The sequence below is a fragment of the Neofelis nebulosa genome, chromosome 18, assembly GCF_028018385.1.
Source record: "Neofelis nebulosa isolate mNeoNeb1 chromosome 18, mNeoNeb1.pri, whole genome shotgun sequence".
Lineage (NCBI taxonomy): Eukaryota > Metazoa > Chordata > Mammalia > Carnivora > Felidae > Neofelis > Neofelis nebulosa.
In genome coordinates, this window is record NC_080799.1 from 32,267,967 (window position 1) to 32,290,788 (window position 22,822).

The window sequence follows — 22,822 nt, forward strand, 5'->3', positions numbered from 1 at the left end:
AGAGTGAAAAACTAGGAGCTGCCATTAAGGAAATGAGTGGGTTTCCAGAGAGAAGAGGAAAGGGCCCAGGACAGGGTCTGGAGGAGTCCCTGTGTGGCCTGAGCCGTAAAGAGCGGCTGACAAGGAGTGTCCAGGGAGGAGGATGGGTGTCCTGGAGGCCAAGGGAGAGTGTGTTTCAGAAAGAAGGAGTACTTGCTGCCCTCCCTCTGTGACCAGCTGTCACATCCTAAACCAGACATGTGCACTCCCAAAACTTGCCCACCCCCATCCCTGGTGATGGGAGCTGTATCCCTCCAGAGCTTGGATCCCAAACCTTGGTATCATTCTTGGTTCTCCTCTCTTTCATACACCCATACATCTAATCCATCAGCAAATCCTGTTGAGTCCACCTTCAAAGAGGACCCAGAGTGTCCTGGCATCATCCACCATCAATTCCCCCCTACGTGGCTGCCCTGCTTTCTTCTGTCGTCACGCCTGATAGCTTAAGCCCAGTGCGGCAGCCAAAGGGATTCTGTTCATGCCTAAGTCAGACCTCATCCTTTCTCTGCTTGGGAATCTTCCAAGGTCTTCCCATCTCTCTCAGAGTCAAAGCCAAAGTCCTGATAGTCCGCAACAAGTCTTCTCAAGGTTTGGCCCCACTCATCTCTCCAGCCCCATCCTATCATGCTCCCCCTTTCCTGTTTCACTGAAGCCACATTGATCTCTGTATGTTCATTACACACCCAAAGCATGCTCCCACCCTGAGGTGCTCTTCTCTCTGCCAGCGATCCACGTGGTTCATCCCTCGCTCCCATTGGGTCTCAACCCAAACGTCCCCTTAGTGGAGAGGCTTTACCTGACTGCCACCCCCAGCACAGCAACCCTGTTCATGCTGGTACAACATACACGCTAATTCTGCTTAATTCTTCATAGCACATAACATCTTGTGACAGGTGATAGATTTGACTTGTTTGTTTATTAATTACATGTCTCCCACCCTACCCTCATTAGAGTGCAAGATCCATGACAGCAGGGACTGGGTTTTGTTCATTATGGTATCCCCAGAGCCTAGGACACTGGGTGTAGCCATGTGGAACATATGAGTGGAGTGGAGTAGAGTGGAGTGGAGTGGAAGAAAGGAAGAGAAAAAGAAAAGGAGAGAGAGAGAGGAAGGAAGGAAGGAAAGAAAGAAAGAGAAAAAGAAAGAAAGAAAGAAAGAAAGAAAGAAAGAAAGAAAGAAAGAAAGAAAGAAAGAAAGAAAGAAAGAAAGAAAGAAAGAAAGAAAGAAAAAGAAAAAGAAAATAAGGTTGGGCAACCAGAGAAATGACTGGTGTCCTGAGGAAGGTGGTATCATGCGGGGGAGAAGCGAGAAGAGAAGCCAGACTCAAGGAGAAGTGAGCCGGAGGAGAGAAGGTCGCTTCCCCCAGACAGCTTGGCTGGAAGGGGAGAGGCGAGGCTGGGTGGAGGCTGGTGGGGACGCTGGTTCGAGAGCAAGTGTTCGAACCTGGGAGCTGGCCCTCACTCTGATGAGCATGACGTCCACCCAGGCCCCTGTTCCTCTCCTGTGGCCACAGGGCATGAATCTCTCCGGGGGCCAGAAGCAGCGACTGAGCCTGGCCCGGGCCGTGTACAGGAAGGCCGCTGTGTATCTGCTGGATGACCCCTTGGCGGCCCTGGATGCCCACGTCGGCCAGCAGGTCTTCAACCAGGTCATTGGGCCCGACGGGCTGCTCCAGGGAACAGTACGTTTGGGAAAACGTGTCAAAGTTCACAGGGCAAAGGCAGGGGAAGTCTTAACCCAACCCTCTCCTCAAGTCCAGTTTTCCTCTTTATAGTGGTCAGCTTTTGTCTGACAATGCTGCCTAACAAACACCCCCTGATCCCTGTGGCTTGCAACAGCAGTTATTTCTTGCTCATGGGTCCGTGGTTAAACTACTCCAGCCATACTCAGGTCACCGGCCAGGTTCAGGGAAGCCCTGTGTCTTCTTGTTTCAAGACACAGGTTGAAGGAGCCCCTCTATTTCTCCACCGGAACATAGAGAGAGAGGGTGGGAGGGCAAGAAGGGGAGCTCCTCCCACACACGGCCCCAGGAAGCTGCCTGCCCCTGATTCCCCAGCTCTGGATGACTGGTCAAACACACCAGTGTAACCTCTACCCCTTCTTTTCCCAGACACGGATTCTCGTGACCCACGCACTCCACGTCCTGCCCCAGGCTGATTGGATCGTGGTGCTGGAAGACGGAGCCATTGCAGAGATGGGTTCCTACCAGGAGCTTCTACGCAGGAAGGGGGCCCTGGTGGGCCTTCTGGATGCAGCCAGAAGGCCAGAAGATAGAGGAGATGGAGGTACGGGCTGGGCTTTGCTGGTTCTCTGTTGCCAGGATCCTGCCCCCCCTTGAGGAGAAGGCTCCAAGGATCCCACGGGCATGCCTGGAAGGCTCTGGCCACACCCTTCCTGGGAGCCCAGGCCTGGAAGCAGACAGCTCTCTGGAGAGGCCACCCAACCCCCCAGTTAGAGCAAGCGACACCTTCTGTGAGCCAAGGAGAGTGCTAAGTGCCTCCACCTACATTATTTCATTGGATCTGCCTCATGAGGCATGTGTCATTTTGGTTGCCATTTTACTAATGAACAAACTGGGGCAAAGGCAAGTACTTTTTCTGAGGTCACGACATTAGAACTTGGGTGTGTTCAAATCTGGAGTGTTCAAGTCCTAACTGCTGCAGAGGCTGAGCAAATGGTCATTTGGTGGCTAGAGGCCAGAAGGCCCACGACACGCCAGCTAGGGCTTCTAATAACCAGAAAATACCGTGCCTTCTGAAAAAACGATAACGCTTTGGAAATGACGTCACCGATCCAAGCTCACCCATAGTGGGTGATAAGGACCCCCGTGGCACCTCACATACATTAGCTCATTTAATCATCGCGGTGCCTCTGTGAGGTCAGTGCTGTAATTATGTCCATTTAACAGGTGAGAAAACTGAGGCCCAGAAGTGAAGGAACTAGCCCAAGTTTACATGGCTTATAGGTGGCAGTGCTGGGATTTGAACCCAAGCAACTTGACTCCAGAGCATGTGCTTTTTCATCAGTAGGCTGTAGGCTGCTCCCCGCCCCCGGCTCTCCCCCAACCCCCACCACCATGGAAAAGCAAGGACCCACAGCCAGGTGCCCCCAGAAAAGGCTGTGCCTTTTCTGAAAACATCTGTTGCACAGAACAGGGGCTCACCCTGGTAAAAGTCCTAAGCGTCAACTTGCAGTATCATCATCCTGGAGCTCGAAGATGGGGCCTGCCCAACCTGGAGGATGGTCAGAGGCAGGGTCCTTCCTGAGGAAGGTGACCCCTGAGGTTGGGTGCGAGTTGCCTAGAAAAGAACATTCCAGGTACAAGAAACTGCTCATGCAAGGCTGTCGGGGGACACCGGAGAGGTTTGCCATGTGCAGTGTTTGCTACTGTTTTCCAGCCCCAAGTTCATAGCAGGTGCACAATTATATTTGCTAAGTGAATGAGCACACGAATGAGTGATTCAATGAGTAATGGTCCCAGAAGAACCCAGGGAGGATTGAGAGACGTTGCAGGAGCCAGATCATGGGAAACAGATGCTCAGACAAGTTAAGGCCATACAGCCGGTGGGTGTCAATGCCCACGTTTGGACCCCGATTACTGGCCCCCCATCACACGACAAGACTCCTTTGACCTTGCAGAAACAGAACTCAGGACTGATGCCAAGGACCCCAGAGACCCTGCCGGAAGTGGGAGGCCCGAGGGTGGACCCGAGAGGTGAGTCCGCCGCGGTGCTAAGCGTGGGGAGGGCGCAGGCTAAGGCTGTAAAGGCATTGCTGGGTCAGCACCCGCAGCGTGGGCAGGTCAGGGCGGCCAGAACCATTCTGGACCTCACAGCCGCTGAGTACCCGCTCTGGGGGCAAGACCAGCCGAAAGCTGTTTGATCTTCAATGGGCCAAAGTGGTTAAGTCCTCATGTGGCCAGTTCATAGCAGGACCAGTTCGCCCTCAAATATGATGAATGCCCTAAAGTTTGTTAGGTTGTCTCATTGCCAGAGAGGGGCAGGGCTGGTGCCAGAGAAAGATCCTCTCCATAGCTGTTAATGATGTGCCCAGCCCTGTCGTTTGTCATGCTTTTTCAGGCTTGCTACACAAAGGGCTTGAGTCTACACGCGTGGGATCACTTGTTACAGGCCAGAACACACGCGTGGGCGTTCACCAGGAGGCCTGCTGTCCCCTCGTCCCCAGCCCCTTCTAGACAGGCCATAGCTGGACTCATTGTGGGGCTGTCTGCGGCCCTGGAAACTTGCCACCTGGTACTCGCCCTTTTTATGGAAAGTGACTTTGTCAACAGCAGACCACTGGGCAGTGGACACAGTGCGAGCTTAGGTGACAGTTGTTGGGGGATTCCTGGGGTACTGTGAGGGTCCTTGGTCCCTGGGGAATGTAGAGGCTGAGCACAGCTCCTCTCCATGCCAGGTAGCCACCCCGAGCACTCCTGGGTCTTACACTGGGCAATCCCACTTGTCCTCACTGTGCACAATAATCCCAAGATCAGATAGATGATATAGGCAGGTAGGCAGGTAGGCAGAGAGAGAGAGAGAGATAGATGACAGACTGATGAATGATGGATGAGTAGATGATTGATTGGTAGCTAGACAGACCGACATAGACTAACCCCATTTTACAGCTGAGGAAACTGAGGCACAGACAGGATAAGTCAGCTGCTCACGGTTTCAGTCACCAGATGGCAATTCACATTTAAGTTTAAGGCAGCCCCCTCATCCGCAGACGAAAGGAAGATACAAGAAGTCCTCAACATTTGAATTGCACAAAACTGACCCTCTTCCAAGGTGGACTAACAGATCTGAGGGTAAATAGCAGGGGCAAAATGACCGTAGCAATGCTTAGGCCAAAAGGAAAACTCTGAAAAACAGGTCCCAAAGTTGAGTAAATAAGTTCATTCAATGAAACAGCATCGGGAGAACAGGCTTGCTTGCCTCTGGGGAAGGAGATGGCATTTAGCTGGGCACCGTGGAGGGAGGACGGAGCGCGATGCCCCGTGGTGCTACATACGCTGGTTGTATGAGTGAGCGAAGGAATGAATGAGTGAAGAGTGTATGTCAGAGGTCACCGGCTCCCAGTGGCCATGAGGGTTGGGTGCGCACACACCCCCTGGACAGAGACGCTGACTTGTCTTCATTTCCTCTCAGTGACAGGTCCATGAAGTTGTTGGTCTCTGAGAAGGACAGAGCCGCTTCAGAGGCCCAGCCAGGGGCTCCCCTGGATGATCCAGAGTGCGCAGGATGGTCAACAGGAGAGGATGGCATCCAGTATGGCAGGGTAACCACCAGCTGCTCCCTCTCCTCTACGTCCGCTGCTACAGCTACGCACTCCCCGGGGCTCAAGACCTCCCATCAGATACAGTGCTGGGCAGGGAGGTGGGGGGGGAGACTCACTTTACTGGACACCTACTGTGTGCCACGTTGGACTCTGGACACTTCACGTTTCTTAATGCTCACAACCACCCCAAAATTAGATGGTGACAGCTCCATTTTAGAAATGAAGAAACTGAGGTCTTAAAGAGTTTGTCTGCGTTCTCAGAGCTAGCAAGGGACTTAAATCAAGGTTGCTCAGAGCAAGCAACCTGGGACTTAAATCTAGGTCAGTCAGAATCTAAAGTTTGTACTATTTCATTTCTTCTATGATGCTTTGTCCACCCCTCCTTTCACTTACCTACTTTTTCATTCCTCTGTCTGCCTACTTTTCCATTTATTCACCACCCACCCATCCATCCTACTCATCCATCCAGCCACCTACCCATCTACTCACTCATCTATCCATCTCACCTACCCTCTCACCCATTCACTCATCCAGCCATTCATCCATCCACCTACCATCCATCCATCTACCCATCTTCCATCCATCCATCCACCCACTTATCCACTCACCCATCCATCTACCCATCTTCCACCTATTCATCCTTCCACCCACTTATCCATCCATCCACCCACCCATCCATCTACCCATCTTCCATCCATCCATTCATCCATCCACTTATCCACCCACCCATCCATCTACCCACCTTCCATCTATCTACTCATTCACCCACTTATCCATCTATCCATCCATCCACCCCCTTATCCATCTATCCATCCATCCACCCACTTATCCACCCATCCATCTACCCACCTTCCATCCACCCATCCATCCACCCACTTTTCCACCCATCCATCTACCCACCTTCCATCTATTCATCCATCCACCTGCTTATCCACCCATCCATCCATCTACCCATCTTCCATCCATCCATCCATCCATCCATCCACCCACGCATCCACCCACCCACTTTTCCACCCATCCATCTACCCACCTTCCATCTATCCACCCATCCACCCACCCATCCATCTACCCACCTTCCATCTGTCCACTCATCCACCCACTTATCCATCTATCCATCCATCCACCCACTTAACCATCCAGAATCCATCCATCCACTCATCTATTCATCTTCTCTTCTATAGACTCACTCATTTATTTATCCATCCACCCATCTACCCTTTCATTCACTCAACTACCCATCATCCCACCCAACCATCCACCTACTCATCCACCCAAAAAACATTTACAGAACCCCCACTACATGCAGGCAATGTCTCTACTTTGGTGGATGTTGCACACTAGTGGGGGGAGACAGTCAGCAAATAATTAGGCTAATGAGCAAGGTAATATCAGATAATGATAAAAAAAATAAAGAAGGGAAATGAGATGGAGACCAACCAACTGAGGGTCACGAACCTGCTTGGATTAAGATGCCCTAATGGGTGATGCTCGAGCTGACCCCTAAAGTAAGGAACCAGCAGCTGACAGAGGAGGAGGGAGAACATTCCAGGCAGAGGGAACAGCAGGTGCAAAGGCTCTGAGGTGGGAAGGAGTTTGGGGCACCAGAGAAAAGAAAGAAATCCCATGAGACCAGCAGATAGTGAGTAGGAGGTAAGGTCAGAGAGACAAACTAGAAGGTGAGAATTTCTTCTGAGAGCAAGAGAAAGCCATGAGCAGGCCAGCAACAGCAAGATAGGGTCAGGATGATGTTTCCAGAAGTTCACTCTGGCTGCAGCCAGGTGAAGAACTTCAGATTTGTGGCAGCTGGACCTTAGCAGGTGTCTTAACCTCTTTGTGCCTTTCTTTCCTTATCTGTCAGGTGGGAGTTATGATGGGGGTAGACACACACGCCTGTCCTGTAGTATGTGTTCAATAAATCACTCCAAAGCCAGAAAGTGCCACAGCTTTAAAGCTCCCACTGGCCTTTGGAGGGTTCTGCAGAGGAAGGGGGTCTTGAGGCTAGGTGGGGCCTGTAGGAGAGCTGGTGCTCCAGGTGGTAGGAACCGAGAGAGCACAGGTAAGGTCTGCACTGTGGTTCTATCTGCCCTGTTGAGAGCCTCACCTGGTCTTTTCTTCTTTCCTTTCTCTCCGGGGCCTCTCTCTGCCCCCATTCCCCCTACCTGTGCTACAGGTGAGGGCCACCATGCATCTGACCTACCTACGGGCTGTGGGTGCCCCACTGTGCCTCTATGCACTGTTCCTCTTCCTCTGCCAGCAAGTGGCCTCCTTCTGCCGTGACTACTGGCTGAGCCTGTGGGCCGACGACCCCACTGTGGACGGGCGACAGACCCAGGCGGCTCTGCGTGGCTGGATCTTCGGGCTCCTGGGCTGCCTCCAAGGTACCCCTCGCCCGCCTTCCTCACCCTCCACCCTCCCGGCCCCATCTGAGGTGCTCAGGGCTCCCTGGCCTGCCCATCCCTGTCCTTTCTGGACATCCGTGCAAACATCCTGGGCCCAAGCGCAGATCTGCATCCTTTAGATAAGGCTGGAAGGAGTTGGGGGCAGGACACATCCCTCCTTTCCTGGGATCTTCAGAGTCTGTGCCAGACTCCTCAGCAAGTGCAGAACCTTGGCCCCCAGATGTTGGGGTAGCTGAGGACTTGGGTGGGGACAGACCAACTGCAGTGGTTTGGATGGGCCAGAGACAGTTTGCCCCACCTCAGAAACGGAGTGAAGTCAGCCCCATTCCAGGCACATAGATGGGCATTGAGAGAAAGGGGGTATATTAGTTTCCTAGGGCTGACAGAAATTACCACAAACTTGGTAGCTTAGAACAACAGAAACTTCATCTCTCAGCGTCCTGAAGCCAGCAGCCCAAAAACAAGCTGTCGGCAGGAGTGGTTCCTTCTGGAGGCTTTGAGGGAGCGACAGTCCCATGCCTGTCTCCTAGCTTCTGTTGGGGGTCTCCAATCCTTGGCTTGCATATGCCCCCATTCTGTGCCTCTGCCTTCATATCACCTTCGTCTCTGTCTCTGGATGTCTTCTCTTCTTGTAAGGATGGGAGCTATTGGATTTAGAAGGCATCCTAAATCCAGGGTGTTACCACCTTAAGATCTTTCACTGAAAACGGCCACAAAGACCGTGTTTCCAAATAAGGTCACATTCCGAGATTCCTGATGGACACGAGTTTGCAGGGTGGGGAGGCACACTGTTCAACCCACTGTGGGGTGGTTCCATCAGGGGATACTCAGGATGGCCAAAGCATAAGATGGCCATCATGGGGTAGTTGGGGGAGGGGGGTCTCGGCTCTCACGCTCTGACACCCTCTCTCTCCCCAGCCATTGGGCTGTTTGCCTCCATGGCCATGGTGCTCCTGGCAGGAATCCGGGCATCCAGACTGCTTTTCCAGAGGCTTCTGTGGGATGTGGTACAGTGTCCCATTGGCTTCTTTGAGCGGACGCCCATCGGGAACTTGCTGAATCGCTTCTCTAAGGAAACAGACACAATAGATGTGGACATCCCAGACAAACTCCGGTTCTTGCTGATTTATGCCTTTGGACTGCTGAAGGTCAGCCTGGTGGTGACGGTGGCCACCCCTCTGGCTATTGTCGCCTTCCTGCCGTTGCTGGTCCTCTATGCTGGGTTTCAGGTATGGAGAGATTGGGGAGGCCCCTGGGGCCAGCTCGGGTCACCTCAGCCAGTCTCTTGTCTCTGGACAGGATTCAGCATAAGAGGCTCTGCACAGTGGAAGAACCCCTAGAAGAATTCCCAGAGGCAGAGACACCACAGTTGACTTCTAACATCTATACTCAACACTCTCTCCCGAATGTCCGTGTCTAAGTTCTTAATATCTTACATTTTGTCCTGCTGCTGCTGAAATCAGCTTCCCGTTCTCCAATTATCTAGAAACCAAGGAGGCATTGCAAGGTCTCCAAGTGTTGTATTAGGCTTGACTCTTTCAGTTGCCAGAGCTGGAGACCAACTGAAATTAGCTTAAACAAAATGACAGAAATTAATGTCTTACGTCCCTAAAGCGCAATGAGCTGGTTATCACCAGGATGTGGTCACTCTCTCCATATCTTTGCTCAGGGGGTCTCAAAGTGCCATCTCAGACCAGCAGCGTCAGGACCACCTGGGAGCTAGTGAGAAATGCACGTTCTCAGGCCCCACCCAAGAACTACTGACTCTCAAGTCACGGTAGAAATGGAGCCCAGAAATGTGTGTTTCATCAAACCCTCCAGATAATTCTGATGCATACTAATGTTTAAAAACCACTGGCTTTAGCTCTGCGTGGCCTGATTTTGGACACACTGTCTTTCTAGGGTCTGATGGGTCTGATGGCCCCTGACAACCCTATACTCACAGCATCCCACCTGAGCAAGTCCAACCCAAAGTAACTTTTACTCCAGCTCCACATTCATAGGTCAGTCCCAGGGAAGATTTGACTGGCCTGTTTGGGGGCTCGTGTTCATCCCTGAGCAAATCACAGTGACCAGAGGGTTAGCACACTCTGACTGGCTAGGCTGCGTGAGGCTACGTCCTCCGTGATCGGGTCCCACGTTTGAACTCTACCCTCCACCTCCACCCCAGGTAATCAGAAATAGAAGAGAAAAAAACACGGTAGTCAGACAAAAACCACAGCCACCACTGTCTTCTCGATGTCTTCTTGACCTGGGGAGGGTCAGCTTAAGGTTCGGGCAGAGGTGGATTTGAATCCGGGCCCTGCCACTTGCTTGCTGGAGAGGCCTGGACCTGATCCCTCTGGGCCTCAGGTTTTCTCACCTGTAAACTGTGAAGGACACCAGTGCCCACCTCACATTAATAAATACTGTTTGTAAAGAGGCTGGCACACAGCCTGGCTGGTTGTTCAGCAGATGCATATCCTTCTGGCTGGCACACGGCTTGTGGCGTCAGAGCAAATAACCCCACAGATCATTTGGACATTGTTATGTTCCCAGCACCGGGCAGGTAACCTCCAGTTAAGTGAGCGGATTCCACTTGGCCGACTGCCTTCCTTGTCCTTTATGGTTTTGTTCCCACAATGACTGGCCCTAAGTGAAGCAGTTGGCTTTAGGGCTGGGAATGAGACATTCACACTAGATGAGTGGTTTCTCAGTCCTGGCTGTACGTTAGAATCGCCCAGAAGGGTTTTGAAAACTACCAAGGCCAAGGTGGTACCACCAGAGATTCTGATTTAATAGTTCTGGGATGGGGCACTGGAGGGTTTTGCAGCTTCCTGGGTTCTTCTTTTTTAATTTTTTTCATGTTTTTTTATTTTTGAAGGAGAGAGAGCAGTATGAACAGGGGAGGGGCAGAGAGAGAGAGATAGGGAGACACAGAATCAGAAGCAGGCTCCAGGCTCTGAGCTGTCAGCACAGAGCCTGACGCGGGGCTTGAACTCGTGAACCACTAGATCATGACCTGAGCCGAAACCGGATGCTTAACTGACGGAGCCACCCAGGCGGCCCTCTGGGTTCTTCTTAAAAAGAACCATGTAACTCTGATTCTGCAGGGAAAATAGAGCCCAGAGAGGGGAATCAACTAGCCCAAGGTCCCACAGCAAGCTGGTAACAGAACCTGGTCTGAAACCCTGTACTTGAGGCTCCCTGTGCATCTCAAATTACCTCTCTGTGTCTGTGACTTCTCCCCTCCCCACCTGTCCCACTTCAGAGCCTGTACGTGGCCAGCTTATGCCAGCTCAGACGCCTCGAGTCAGCCAGGCACTCGTTCGTGTGTTCCCACGTGGCCGACACGTTCCAGGGCATCACAGTGGTCAGAGCCTTCCAGGCCCAGTGCCCCTTTGTGGCTCAGAATGACATGCACGTGGATGAAAGCCAGAGAGTCAGTTTCCCGCGGCTGGTGGCTGACAGGTAGGAAAAGCATGGGGGCAGGCAAGACCCCGCAAGACATCTGTGTTCCCAGAGAGTGAGACGTAGGGTCACGCTATGTGGCCAGAGAGATCAAGCGGCCTGCCCAAAGTCACACAGCAAGTCAGGGATAAAGCTGAAGCTATACCCCGTGGGTGCACTTGGCTCGTACCGTGAGCAGATGGAGTCTGGCCTGAGGAGTCCTCAGCAGCAGGTGGACAGGAAGTACAGATGTCAGCAGAAGGGAAGAAGCCTCTGTTGCCAGGCCGCTGGACCAGCCTCTGTTGCCTTGGTGATAGAGCAGCTACGTAAGCATCCTCAGCCTCTTTTCATTGCTAAGTAAGAATACTCAGGCTTTGAGCACAGACGGACACAGGCTCAAATCCCAGCTCTGCGACTTACCAGCTGGGTGACCTTGGGCAGGTTTCATACCTCTCTGAGCCTCGTTTGTCAAGGGGGATGTCACTTATGGGGTGGCTATAAGGATTAAATAAATACACTCAGAGCTAATGCTTGTAACATGCTTACTATATGCTCAGCACGGTACTGAGCGCTCTACACAGATTTGTTCTTTTAGTCCTAAAAACAAGTCATGAGGCCGAGACTGTTTTATGGATGATGAATCTTAGGCACAGAGAGATTTAGGAACTTGCCCAGGGCCGCACAGTGAATGTGGTGGAGTAAGGATCTGAATCCAGGTAATCTGGTGCCACAGTGTGGAGAGGGCCAAGCACACAGTAGGTGCTCAATAAATGTGAATCCTTTCTCCTTTATGCCCCAGGTCCCTGGCCAGCTGAGGCTATCAGGCCATGTGGCTGTGGGCAGCATCTCAATCCCATAAGCCTTCTAGGCAACCTGCCCTGCCTCTTCCTGGGGTCCTAGCCCAAGGAGGAAAGACCTTATGAACATTTAGAAAGCACCCGCGATGTGAAGGCCCGGTGATTTCTATGGTCTGTATGGCAGATCTCATTTAATCCTCTCATCTGTAAGGAGCCGGATTTTACTTCATTCCACAGACGGGTAAACTGGGCTTTCAAGAACAAAGGGACTCTCCCAAGAGCAGCTGTCTAGGAAGCAACTTATGTATTCATTTGCTGGTTGGTTTGTTGAAAACCACCATAACCTAGTGGAAAAGGTTCATGCTTCCTGGTATGCATCAGGGTGATGTGGCTTCTAAGACTTTCATGTGTGTGGACTCTGGCAAGTACCTAACTCTTCTGAGCCCCAGTGTCCTCATCTGTCAAATGGGGACAACAATACCCCACTTTGTGGGGTTGTTAGAAGGACTAGATTCTCCATGTAGTAAAGCCCAGAGATCCCTGAAGACAGATTCTTAAATTGGATCACTGTGTCCCCAGCACCTGCAGCAGACATGACACACAGACCCCTGTGGGACTCAACTTGGTACGATGACCAGTCCTTGTGCCCAGAGAAACAAGTCCTGCAGACAAGGCCCTCCCCCCGCCCTGCTCTTACCTGCCTCTCCTTGCAGGTGGCTGGCTACCAACCTGGAGCTCCTGGGGAACGTGCTGGTGTTGGCAGCCGCCATGTGTGCTGTGCTGAGCAAGGCCCACCTTAGCGCCGGCCTCGTGGGCTTCTCTGTTTCCGCTGCCCTCCAGGTACACCTACCTCCCAAGACAGACCCCTGCCAGTCGGACCTTCAAGGACCCAAGTCCAAACCACCAACCAGTGAGGAAAATATAGAGGCTTAGCTGGGGTCACCTTCCTGGACCTTGGGCAAGAGTCTTCCCTCGCAGAGCCTCAGTGTGCTCATCCGGAAAATGGGGCAGTAATCTCTTCACTTCAGACATTGTAGAGCCTAGTTGAGATAAGGTATATAGAGTCCATTTCCAGGGTAGTGCTAAATTTTGTTAACTATTCATAATAATATGTCATGTCAGGTCATGATATCTATGAAGGAAAAAATATATATGCAAGTAGCATTCTTCTACTGAATTGTTCTAACAGCTTTATAAATATTAACCCATTTAATTCTGCCCACAACCCCATCGGGGATACTGTTATTATCCTCATTTTACATTGAGGCAAAATGATGGGAAATCAGGGGAGAGAAACTCTCAGAATGGAAGTCAGTGGGCCTGAGCCCTGCTGGGTGTCCTTGCGAGAGCCATACACCCTCTCTGGTCCTCTCTTCCCACCTGTATCAAGAGGGGTTGGACAGGCTCCTTTCTACTCTGCATACTCCAGTTCTACTGAAGGAAGGTCCTGGTGACGACAGTCAAAGCCCATCCCCTTACCTGTCCCCACTTCTGCCTCCCGCCCCTGCCTCAGGGGGGCTGATGCAAGCCTGCGATGTCTTCCCCTCCCCCCCCCCAGGTGACCCAGACACTGCAGTGGGCTGTTCGCAGCTGGACAGACCTGGAGAGCAGCATCGTGTCGGTAGAGCGGATGAAGGACTATGTCCAGACGCCCAAGGAGGTGATGGGTGGAAGACGGGGACGGGGGTGTGGACCCAGGTCTATGCCTGCTACGGGCTTTAGAGCCCCTGCCACTGAGGGCTGGGGTTGCAGCCAGGGCGACAGTAATGGTTAAGAGCGTGGGGTCTGGAGCCAGGAGAAATCCTGGGTCCTTTGCTTCCTCACTTGGGCAAAGCAGGTCATTCTTCTGAGTGACAGGGGACCATAGGTAACAGCAGTGCAGTAGCAGTAGAACAGCAACATGACGGCCACGTCACAGACACATCACAGCAACGTTCTAGGCACATCACAGCAACGTTCTAGGCACATCACAGCAAGATGACAATAACGGAAGAGTGACATGGCAAGGTAACAGTGCGGGTGTACTGGGGGGTCAGGTGAGATCCCACGAGAGAGCACTTAGTGTCAGGCACACCGTAGACAGGCCCTACACGCCCACGACTCTGATGGGCCTCCTTTCACCTCGAGGGGATCGAGGACCTATTCAAGGTCACAGGAAGAGCACACAGCAGCTAACGACCCCCTAGTGCGCAATCTTGCCCTCCTCACAAAGACAAAGGGGAGAATATTATTCTACCCCTTCTAGAGGAAGACAGAATCTTATTTGACAATTAATAGTGGCTAATAATAATAATAAAGATAGAGTAGCCAATACCATCATTATTTTTATAATCTCAGAGGTCACTTGTTGATAGCTCTGCTATGTTCCAATGCCCCCAGCGACTCTGTAAGATAGCAGTAAATATGCCCATTTTACAGAAGAGGAAACTGAAGCTCAAAGAGAGAGCGGCTCCTCTGACCCTGTGCCCCTCTCCCGTCCCAGGCGCCCTGGAGGCTACCCACCTGTGCAGACCGGTCCCCTTGGCCTCACGGGGGGCAGATCGAGTTCCGGGACTTTGGGCTGAGATACAGACCTGAGCTCCCACTGGCCGTTCGGGGTGTGTCCTTCAAGATCCAAGCCGGAGAGAAGGTGAGCGGCTCTGGCCCGTCTTCCTCCTCCTGGAGGCCAGGCCCAGGGTGGGCAGTGCCCAGGGTCTAGGCCCTGAGCACCAAATGCTTCCTCCACACCTGACTTCAGGCCCTCCACTCTGAAGACCCACCACGCCCTAACTGAAACGATCATCTCCCCCAGACCTGCCGCCATCTTGGCGAATGCCACCACCCACCCACCTTGGTGTCCTGGGTAAGGAGGCGTCTCTCCGACCGCCTTCTTTCTCTTTGCCTCCGACGTGAGTGCTGTGGCAGAGTGCTGGATGTTCCGCATACGTGATCCTGTCTGCATGGGCTCAGTTCCTGGCTTTGCCATGGCTGACCCTGGGCAGGTCACTTCATGTCTTGACCTCCGTTTTTCCATCTGTAAAATGGAAATAACAATGTCAATCTCACAGAGCTCTTGTGAAGTTTCGGTGACTTAACACATGTAAACTGCTTGGAACGGTGCCTGGCACATAGCAAGAGCTGCAGAAATGTTTGCCCGGGGTTTTAGCAATTATCAGGTGCACTTTTACTCTGACAACGACCCTACGAAGAAGTGCTAGTATTGTCCCATTTTACAGATGCTTAGGAAACATTTCCCACTTGCATTTCCTTCCTGCCTCCTCCTAGACTGCTCCAGGCCCCCAGTTGAGCCCCCAGCCTCCCATTTAGTCACCTCCAGTCTGTTTTCTGTGACCTTTATTTGGGCATGACATTCCCCTGCTTGAGACCTTCCCCCTGCTCCCAGCTTCCCTTACAGTAAAGCCCAAACTCTTGAGCTTGGCATTCAAGGCTCTGCCCAGCTCTTCATTCATTGCCCTGCCAGGGCTCAGCCAACACTTGGGGAGTACTGCCTCACGGGGCCAGGTGGGCACCTGGTGCTGCCCTCAGGGGGTTGACCTGGCATCTTCCCCTTCCCCAAACTCCTGCTTATCCTTCAAGGTTCCACTCAAGTATCACCTCCACCACGAAGCCTGCTCTGATTACCCTGTTGACTTCTATCCCAGGTGGCTTCACGTCCAGAGTCCGATTATAGAGGGGGCTTTTTCATCACAGTGTACTCAAATTAAGTTTGCTCAGTTGCATTATTTCCAAGACCAGACAGTGAGCCCTGTGGAGCAAGGATTCCTTAATTTCTCTATTCCTCATGCCTAGAAGAGTTGCCTGTCATACAGTGGGTAACACGATTCATTTACTTTTTTTTTTGTTTATTTTTGAGAGAGAGAGAGATTGAACATGGAAGAAGGGCAGAGAGAGAGGGGGCTACAGGGTCTAAAGCAGGCTCTGTGCTGTCAGCACAGAGCCTGATGCGGGGCTCAAACTCATGTACCTTGAGATCACGACCTGAGCCAAAGTTGGACACTTAACCGACTGAGCCACCCAGATGGCCCATATTTCATTCACTTCTTAAACATATAGTGTTGAGCCTCCAGCAAGTGTTGGACATTGAGAACGCAGCAGCAAATGCTGAGGACGGATGGGGGCAGGAACAATGATGGGCAGATGGACAGAAGGATGGAAAAACGGGGTGGGGGGGTGGGGGTATAGCAGGAAGTGTGGGTGAGTGGACAGAAAGATGGGAGAGATGAGTCACAAAGGGGAGAAGATAGAGAACTACGTACAGAAAGAAGGCTGGATGGAATGGGTGGACATATGGAAAGGTGGACAGATGGACAAATGCTCAAAGGATAATGGATAGATGGATGTATCTTGGATGCAAGGGAAACACCTCGCAGAGATGCCCAGGGACCCTCCGGGCTTCTGGGCAGACGTGGTCAGAACGAGTCTTGCCCTCCCATCCCCTGGCAGGTGGGCATCGTTGGCAGGACAGGGGCCGGGAAGTCCTCCCTGGCCGGGGGCCTCCTGCGGCTCCTGGAGGCGGCCGAGGGTGGGATTTGGATCGACGGGGTCCCCATCACCCACGTAGGGCTGCACACGCTGCGGTCCAGGATCACCATCATCCCCCAGGTGAGGCCCGGGGCACAGGGTGGGCAGAGGTGGGAGGCATGGCTGGGCCCGGCTCTGACCCACTGCCCCTTCCGGCCAGGACCCTACCCTGTTCCCTGGCTCGCTTCGGATGAATCTGGACATGCTGCAGGAGCACTCGGACCAAGCCATCTGGGAGGCCTTGGACACGGTGCAGCTCAGAGCCCTGGTGGCCAGCCTGCCTGGCCAGCTGCGGTATGAGTGTGCTGACCAAGGTTGCAACCTGAGGTAGGCTTGCCCCGCCACGACCAGGGCCTGGGAGGAGCTGCGTGGAGAGGCGAGTGTGGCTGAGGCTCCCCGCACTGCCCTGTCCCCAGGGTAACATGCCCTGGAAATCTGCCTCCCCCACGGGACTACCAGTGTCATTCTGTTAGTACTCACAGGATGAATCCCGTCCCTTATCAGCAATTCTGAACTCCAACACAGTCTCTGAATATCCGGTTTTGTTTTCCTCAATTCAGTTCCTCAATTTATTTGGGTGACAAAACCCAACCCTTACTGACACAAGGCTACTTATAGTCTATTTATCCCTCTCAGCATTTCTTTTGCTACAAAAGTATCGTGTTTGATGTGGGTACGAATTCCACTCTCACTGTGGGTTCTAAGTAACATATATGTTTCTTTCTGAAGAAATTTTAGGGGCGCCTGGGTGGCTCAGTTGGTTGAGCGTCTGACTCTTGGTTTCAGCTCAAGTCATGATCCCAGGGTCATGGGATTGAGGCCTGTACCACGCTCCGTGTTGAGTGTGGATCCTGCTTAAGATTCTCTCTTTCGCCACCCCCCCCCCCGCCCCTCTCCCTGACTCGTGCTCTTGCTCTCTCAAAAAGAAAAAAAAAGAAATTTTAGTTGTGGTAAAATACACCTAACATAAAATTTAGCATCAAAAAATTTTTTTAATGTTTATTTATCTTTGAGAGAGAGAGAGCGTGAGCGGGGGAGGGGGAGAGAGAGAGGGAGACACAGACTCCAAAGCAGGCTCCAGGCTCTGAGCTGTCAGCACAGAGCCCGACCCAGGGCTCGAACTTATGAACTGCAAGATAGTGACCTGAGCCAAAGTCGGATGCTTAACCGACTGAGCCACCCAGGTGCCCCAACCATTTTTTTTTTTTTTTACTAGAATACATTCATCTTTATTCATAAATACTGGAAAATAGGGCCTACTTATTTTTATTTATTTATTTTTTTACTTTGCATCCAAGTTAGTTAGCATATAGTGCAACAATGATTTCAGTAGATTCCTTAATGCTCCCTACCCATTTAGCCCATCCCCCCCCACCCCTCCAGTAACCCTCTGTTTGTTCTCTATTTTTAAGAGTCTCTTATGTTTTGTCCCCTTCCCTGTTTTTATCTTATTTTTGCTTCCCTTCCCTTATGTTCATCTGTTTTGTATCTTAAATTTCTCATGAGTGAAGTCACATGATATTTGTCTTTCTCTGACTAATTTCGCTTAGCATAATACCCTCTGGTTCCATCGACGTAGTTATACATGGCCAACCATTTTTTAATGTACAATTCGTAGTGTTAAATACATTCACATAATTATGCGACCCATTTCCAGAACTCTTCCATCTTGCAAAACTGAAACTCTGTACCCATGAAAAAATTCTAGGAGCAACTGGGTGGCTCAGTTGGTCGAGTGTCCAACTTCAGCTCAGGTCATGATGTCCTGGTTCATGAGTTCAAGCCCCATGTCAGACTCATTGCTGTCAGCTCAGAGCCTGCTTGGGATCTCTCTGTCCCTTTCTCTCTCTGCCCTTTACCTGCTCACACACACACACACACACACTCTCTCTCTCTCTCAAAAGGAAAATAAGCCTTAAAAAAATTCTATTTTCCCCTGCCCACAGCCTCCAGCAACTCCCATTCTGGCTTCCTGTTTCTGTGACTTTGACTACTCTGGGTACCTCATTTAAGGGGAGTATTACAGTATTCGCCTTTTGTGACTGGCTCGTTTCACTAAGCATAATGTCCTCAAGGCTCATCAGTATTGCAGCATGTGCCAGAATTCCCTTCCTTTTTAAGGCTGAATACTATTCCATTGTGGGGACAGACCACATTTTTCTTGCCCATTCCTTCACGGATGGACGCCTGCGTGCCTTTTTGAAAACAAAGACGTTCTGGATCCTAAAACCCCATCTTCCCCCAGAGGTGTGAGGGTAAGAGGCTGTGGGTGACAGCCTCATCAGAGCTTCTGCTCACTAGAGAAGCAGTGTAGTTTGGTGGCTGAGAGTTTAGACATGCGTCAAATCTAGCCTCCCCCAGTTACCAGCTCTAGGACCTTGGGCAAGTTCATCTTCTCTGCCCAAGAGAGAAGTGAGTGAAAAGAGAACTATAGTGAGTATCTCCTTCCTGTTCGAGGATTGACTTATACGTGTTAAGTTGCAGACACAGTGCCTGGATGGAGGGAAAAATAATGTTTCCCTGTAAACCTCAGGCCCCCTCACGAATCCCCTTCTGCAGGATTGGCTTATGAGGCTTGAAAGTTGCCCCGGGGTCACCCAGCTCGCCAGGGGCGTGGCCATAGTGGGTCCTGGTTCCCCAGAGATGCTGCTGGAAGGCTTCGCTGTGAGAAGGAAGACTGCCCCAGACAGCCTTGGGCCTCCAGGGTCAGGGGTGTCACGGACTGTGTGACCTTCAGTTGCAACTATGTGCTGGGGCCTTACTCTGTGACAAGCACACTGCTAAGCACTTTTATCGGGCATCTTTGGCCCTGCACCCTGATAAGTCACAAGACTCATTGGCATAGTAACTACCTTTGCTGTCACCGTGAGACGTGAGTCAAGACATGCACAGGCACGTAGGCTATGTCTGGCACAAGATAAAGAGCACCGAGTAGAAGTGGAAATAGCCATTTCACTGGGGGAGAGGAACTGAGGCACGGGGGTTTGAATGTCTTGCCTGGAGTCTCCCTGCTCAAAAAATGGCAGGAAGGGGATTCCTGCCAGCTCTGTGGACTGGGGACCCTCGTGAAGGAGTGTGTGTACCTGCCCCACTAACTTCTGCAGCTGTCGGGGGATCCGTTTGTGGGCAGGCCCTGCAAGTCCTGAGATGCAGGTAGAGAAACGTCGGGCCTGACCATCCCACTCCTTCCCAGTGTGGGCCAGAAGCAGCTCCTGTGTCTGGCACGTGCCCTTCTCCGGAAAACCCAGATCCTCATCCTGGACGAGGCCACAGCCGCCGTGGACCCGGGGACGGAGCTCCAGATGCAGGCCGCCCTCAGGAGCTCGTTTGCCCAGTGCACAGTGCTGGTCATTGCCCACCGCCTGCGCTCTGTGATGGACTGTGCCAGGTAAGCACCCTTCCCCGAGTAGGCCCTCTCCCCGCTCCGCCCCCATGGGCGTAGAGGAAGGCATCAGGGTTTAGAGCTGCATGGGCACTGGAATGGGTTATCACGTGCGCACTGTACAGGTGGCAAAACTGATGCCCGGCAGGGAGGAAATGAGCCCAAGAACACGTGCCCAGAAGATGTTTCCAACCTAGCTGTCAGGGTCAGGAAACCGCAGGGAAGGCCGGACTTTGCCAGAGCAGACATGCTGGGCTTTCATTGGTGCAAGCACTCGGGCGGATTGGGCCGGTAAGGGCTCCCCATTGCCCTCTCTCCTGCAGGGTGCTGGTCATGGACAAGGGGCAGGTGGCAGAGAGTGGCAGCCCGGTCCAGCTGCTGGCCCAGAAGGGCCTGTTTCACAGGCTGGCACAGGAGTCAGGCCTAGTCTGAGCCCTCTGCCCTCGCCTCGCCAACCCGGAGAGACTGCTGTGCCTTGGAGGTACAGGTGACCCAGGGGTCGTCAGTGGCACCTCAGTATTGGATCTAGACCCCTCTGATCTCTGGGAGGAAAATGGCAGAGAAAATGGCCGATCATCACAAACCCAGGAAGACACAGCAACACCCAGGTTGGCCTGATGAGGGCTCATCCCGCCGCATCCACCCTGGAGGGGCTCCCTGTGCTGGCTGGCCACCCGTTGGCCTCACCTGAGGACCTTAGAAACCTGCACATGTCTGGGCTCCACTGCAGACCAAAGAAATCAGCATCTCTGGGGCTGGGGGGCCGGGACCGTGGTGTGTGTGTGCCTTTTACAAACCACCCCCTTAATTCTGAGATGGTTGTCGAGTGATAAGCAATGACAAGAATCCAGAAAGTTCCTGCGTACCTTTACTCTGTTTCCCCCACTAGTAACATCTTGAAAAACGATAGTATAATATCATAACCAGGATATTGATAGTGGTCCAATAGGCCGATCTTATTCAGATTTCCCACTTTTACGTGGATTTGTGTGTGTATGTGTATGTGTGTGCACGCACATTTCTACGGAGGCTCCTGCAGCTACCCCCACCAGACGGGATGCTGAACGTTTCCATTACCACAGGAACCCCTCTGCTTGCTTTCGTAACCATACCCACCTCCCTCCGCCCACAACTGCTGACGCGTTCTCCATTTTGGTACCTGTTTTTATTTTATCTTGAGAGAGAGGGCATGAGCAGGGGAGGGACAGGAGAGGGAGAGAGAGAGAGAATCCCAAACAGGCCCCAAGCTGCCAGCGCAGAGCCCGACGCGGGGCTCAAACTCATGAACCACAAGATCGTGATCTGAGCCAAAACCAAGAGTCAGACGCTTAACCGACTGAGCCACTCAGGCGCCCCTTGGGACGTATTTTCAAAGCTTCCGGAGTATTCCACACCTCTTGGTGCCCCCCTACCCTCGGAGATGAGCCCCTAGGAGCGTCTTATCTGAACTGTCGCACCAGCCACACAACCCACACCAAGAGCAGACCGTCCCAGGAATGAGCACGTGCACACTTTCAACTCCATAAATAGGGTTCGCGGAGCCAGCCCCCCCAGACTCCCACTGAGAGAATCTCCTCACCGCACACACTTCCTCCATTTGTTGAAGACCAAATTCCAGCTCCCCAGGGGAGTCCCAATGGTGGTTGGGACGTCCAGAGCAGCCAGAGGCCTGGATAGGGATGGTTCAGGGCTCGCTTTCATGAGGGGGTGTCACCACGCGCCATGCTGCTCGGGCCGGTTTCCCATGGCACTCGGAAATTGGATACAGGGCTCCTAAAACTGGCTTCAGGCACCAGGCAAGGGGGACAAGAGTCTAAAATAGCCCAGCCTGAGGCCACACAGGCATATAGCTGTGAAGGGCAGCCTGAGAAAGGAGTCAAGTCCCTGGACCAGAACTTGAGGCCAGCCCCACGGTTCTTTAGTGACCTCACGGCATGGCTGCAGAGGTGAGCTGGGCACCAAATGCACACCTGATCAATGTTCACTATAGTCATCAATCCTGTTCTGAGGACCTCCGTGGGTCCTCCAGGGGGTAAAGGCTTTACACACCAGGATCTTTTTAACCACATCACTCTTTAAAAAATGTTTATTTTGAGAGAGAGAGAGAGAGAGAGAGAGAGAGAGAGAGAGAGTGCTGGGGAGGGGCAGAGGGGGAGAGAGCATCTTAAGCGGGGTGCAGGCTCAGCGTGGAGTCCAATGTGGCTCTCCATCCCATGACCCTGAGATCATGTCCTGAGCCAAAATTAAGAGTCAGGTGCCAGGCGCCCTTTAACTGCATCACTGTTGACAGGTGGGCTGCTAATTCTGTGTTGGGATGGACGTTCAGCAGCAGCCCTGGCCTCTTTACTAGAGGCCAATAGCACTGTCACCTCCAGTTGTGTGACAAAAATGTCTCTAGATGCTGCCACTGTCCCCCGGGGGATCAATCAGCTGGTGAGAGGCACTGGGCATACCCGACCCGTGGTTAATCCGCTGAGACGTGGACAATGGCTGTGTTGGTATATCAAGAGGGGCCTGTGGACACCCACCTGCTTGCTGGGACCCGGAGCCCGCCCTGTCCCAGCCCAGTCATGGGGACTTTCAGCTGGTCCATTCAACATAGGGTTTTCAGCCCAGAGTAAACCAAATCTAGATCTAATGGCAGTGCCTACCTCCCTTTGCCAAGGGGCAGCCAGAAGCTCATTCTGTCGCCTTGCAAGCAGAGTGGGAGATCTGCGTCCCTCGCCTGCCCCTGGTCATGCCTACAAGGGGCCGGCCCAACCATCACTAGCACCTCCCAGCTCTGTTTTATAAACGAGGAAACTGAGGCTCAGTGAGTTCACATGACCTGCCAATGTCGCCCAGCTTGTAAGTGGCCGAGTGGGGCTCTGCTCCTGGGTCTATTTACCACCACAGCCCAGGACGTGGCGTGGGGGGCATCTGCCCAACTTTGAAGCAGAGGAAGGGACCAGACACAGCACTTTCCATTTCTCTA

General features: G+C 52.5%; 1 protein-coding gene and 1 long non-coding RNA gene across 6 annotated transcripts in view; one reads left to right on the forward strand and one right to left on the reverse strand.

The window, feature by feature from the left end:
- ABCC6 (ATP binding cassette subfamily C member 6) overlaps window positions 1-20,755 on the forward strand; it is a 50,814-nt gene extending 30,059 nt beyond the window's left edge. For 3 of the 5 annotated variants that reach the window (XM_058710426.1, XM_058710423.1, XM_058710427.1), the window contains 14 exons: window positions 1,554-1,721; window positions 2,151-2,325; window positions 3,680-3,755; window positions 5,191-5,320; window positions 7,491-7,698; window positions 8,638-8,948; window positions 10,970-11,169; window positions 12,659-12,785; window positions 13,504-13,605; window positions 14,428-14,574; window positions 16,389-16,547; window positions 16,627-16,793; window positions 19,660-19,854; window positions 20,172-20,755. In XM_058710426.1, coding sequence (XP_058566409.1) covers window positions 1,554-1,721; window positions 2,151-2,325; window positions 3,680-3,755; window positions 5,191-5,320; window positions 7,491-7,698; window positions 8,638-8,948; window positions 10,970-11,169; window positions 12,659-12,785; window positions 13,504-13,605; window positions 14,428-14,574; window positions 16,389-16,547; window positions 16,627-16,793; window positions 19,660-19,854; window positions 20,172-20,280 — 2,274 coding nt within the window. In that variant the 3' untranslated portion in view covers window positions 20,281-20,755. Of the gene's footprint in view, window positions 1-1,553; window positions 1,722-2,150; window positions 2,326-3,679; window positions 3,756-5,190; window positions 5,321-7,490; window positions 7,699-8,637; window positions 8,949-10,969; window positions 11,170-12,658; window positions 12,786-13,503; window positions 13,606-13,782; window positions 13,889-14,427; window positions 14,575-16,388; window positions 16,548-16,626; window positions 16,794-19,570; window positions 19,855-20,171 lie in introns of those variants that run through there. The other 2 variants (XM_058710424.1, XM_058710428.1) reach the window with 2 other exon arrangements.
- Window positions 8,942-15,865, reverse strand: LOC131500878 (uncharacterized). The gene is made up of 3 exons (XR_009256514.1): window positions 14,775-15,865; window positions 12,643-12,985; window positions 8,942-9,291 (listed from the first exon to the last, which is right to left on the reverse strand). It is a non-coding gene; the product is annotated as an uncharacterized LOC131500878 (long non-coding RNA).
- Window positions 20,756-22,822: the final 2,067 nt, after the last annotated feature.